The 2,500-nt window shown below is 38.1% G+C and overlaps 1 protein-coding gene across 11 annotated transcripts in view; it reads left to right on the top strand.

Annotated features, from left to right (window-relative positions):
- Window positions 1–2,500, top strand: part of LOC137655707 (signal peptide, CUB and EGF-like domain-containing protein 1) — a 348,295-nt gene that overhangs the window by 284,308 nt on the left and 61,487 nt on the right. For all 11 annotated transcript variants that reach the window (XM_068389764.1, XM_068389755.1, XM_068389720.1 and 8 more), the window contains one exon: window positions 1–249. In XM_068389764.1, the coding sequence (XP_068245865.1) occupies window positions 1–249 (249 nt within the window). The remainder of the gene's footprint in view (window positions 250–2,500) is intronic.

Below are 2,500 nucleotides of genomic sequence, written 5' to 3'. Positions count from 1 at the left end.
ACGTGGACGAGTGTCGGTTAAGGAACGGTGGGTGTGTCCACGTCTGCATCAACGCTCTGGGTAGCTACACCTGTGCCTGCCACCGTGGCTTCGAGCCGCACCCCCTGGACCCACGCAATTGTCAAGATGTTGATGAATGTGCCACTGATAACGGAGGGTGCCAGCACCTTTGCACCAACACCCTCGGCTCCTACACTTGCACCTGCAGGAAAGGGTTTGTTCTCTCGACGGATGGGCATTCATGTGTCGGTAAGTACGTTACGTATATTGTTAGTGTTTTTAAACTATAGAAACTTGATATTTTCATGGTTTCAAAATTTTCCGTGTCCTTGTCTCGTCATATTTACATATATCCGACTATTATCTTAATCGTCTTCCACTCCGGATGTAAATAAAAGGCCTGACATGGACTTTATCGAACGCTAAACCTTCGCCAGATGAAGCCGCCTGAACTACACCGTAATGGATCCTAGCTACACAAACATTAATATTACTTCAAAATTATATAAAAAGTCTTCATTTGTGCCACTTTTAGCTTAGTATCAAATTGTAATATATTTTAATGTCTAATAACTTTCCATTTTACTGCCATTCCTTTTCATATACATGCATTGTTTGCAGTTACTTTACCCTTCTTTTAGTTTTAAAGCTGATGAAACGTGAAACCTTTAACTTGTGAAATGAAAATCGGCAGAAGGATTACAGCATTCAGTTAAGCAATCTTATAAATTACAGATTTTACGGGATGAAAAAAGTATATAGTTACCTATAGATAAGTTTTTTTTTTTTCTTTTTTTTTTTATTTCGCGCCCATAGATAATAACATCAGATTGTGTGTATATGTGCATTAGTTGCTGCAAGGTTTCAATTTTTTTCGCATCATGAAAATGAGTGGGAATAATGACACTTTTCATTTCAAGATGGGATTTGGACCCATGCTTTCTAGTTGGACTGAGGTTGCCATAACCCCTAATAACTCGACAAGGTTGTAGCCCTGGCTTATTTCGTCGATGGGGTTTCCGTAAACCCCCAATGACCCGAATCTATTCCATCTCGTACCTTTATCGGTCGAATTCAGATGCATTTTACTAGAGGTAAATTAGATCCCTCTTCAATATCATAAACACCGTTCATTAGTGTTTTTTGTTTTGCATTTGAATTATATAGATTCTATTGGTGTCTTCCGTCAGATATAGAGTATGTGCATTTTTAATAAGCACGGTGATCTTTTGACTCTTTAATTTCATTTCACGTTAGTTTTGGGAAACGCTTCTTAACTGTAAGCAGTTAATCAGAGTTTAAAATTTTCAAAGGTCACTCTTGAGTAGCAGGCAAGAGACAGTACAATGCCTTAGAGACCGACCAAGCTAGGACCAGAGAGGAGTCAGTAGGTAGACTCATAGGCTGCCCTGAACCCTTCATTCCAGGCTCACATTGACGGTGAGGTTGTCCACGCTACTGGAAACTATCAGACTTTAAAGGGCTCTAACTTCAACCAAACAGATTGCTAGACTGGGACATTTCCAATAATCTGCCACAACCGAGGACGTATTGCCACAGCCTTGTGGTAAACAATTAAATTAGCGGTCTTTTCTGTGGATTCAAATCCCACTAATTCAGAGATTAGTTTAAATATTTGGATGTCCTTGTTAGAAGTAGTCTAGTAGTAAAGGTGTTGAGGAAAGATAGAAACATGAAAGCGACGGCCATGAATGTTCGTATAAATTTCGGAAGAAGGGAATTGGGTGACTTCTGATTATTCGGGAGAGAATGGGACGTTTGATGAAAGAGTGAGCAAGGGGTGATGTGTAGAATTATAAATGCAAGAAGGAAAGAAAATATCAGGATCTATACAAAAGAATTCATATGTGAAAGAGAGTGTAGTGGAAATATATAAAGCTATTGTTAAATAAGTACAATGTAAAGAGAAAAAAATACATGGGATCTTTTGAGAGCATCAATTGCCTATGTAGTAGTTCTTTAGTATGGTTTTTAAATTTATAGGTAGCTAGTTAGCTTAACCGTAGGTGAAAAGATAATCTGGGGGTGAAGGTGGGTGGATGGTCACGTTGCATGAAAGGAAGAGGTCTTATTATTTATTAAGTATTTCATTTTGTGTCGAAAAAGAAAAGGCAGAAAAGTTTTGCATAGATACGGTTTTAGAGATGCAGGAAAAGTATTCTCCCTTCAGAATATTACTTGCAATGTGCCTTGTTTGGTAAATACTACCGAGGTTCTTAGCGGCATTTATTTTGTCCAGTATTATTGCTTTCTTCATTTTCCTCCGTCCGCTTTGTTTTCTTCCGAAATATGTGGTTTATTCATGCTAACTTTATTTCTGTAGGTTGTGAGCCATAGACAATTTTGTTTCTATAGGTCGAGTGCCATAGAAAATTTTGTTTCCATAGGTCGTGTACCATAGACAATTTTGTTTCTATAGGTCGTTTACCATAAACAATTTTGTTTCCATAGGTCGGGTACCATGGACAATTTTGTTTCT

Source organism: Palaemon carinicauda, chromosome 1 (genome assembly GCF_036898095.1).
Source record: "Palaemon carinicauda isolate YSFRI2023 chromosome 1, ASM3689809v2, whole genome shotgun sequence".
In the NCBI taxonomy this organism is placed as follows: Eukaryota; Metazoa; Arthropoda; class Malacostraca; order Decapoda; family Palaemonidae; genus Palaemon; species Palaemon carinicauda.
Note: the sequence above shows the minus strand (reverse complement) of the source record. Positions and strands in the feature narration are given on the sequence as shown.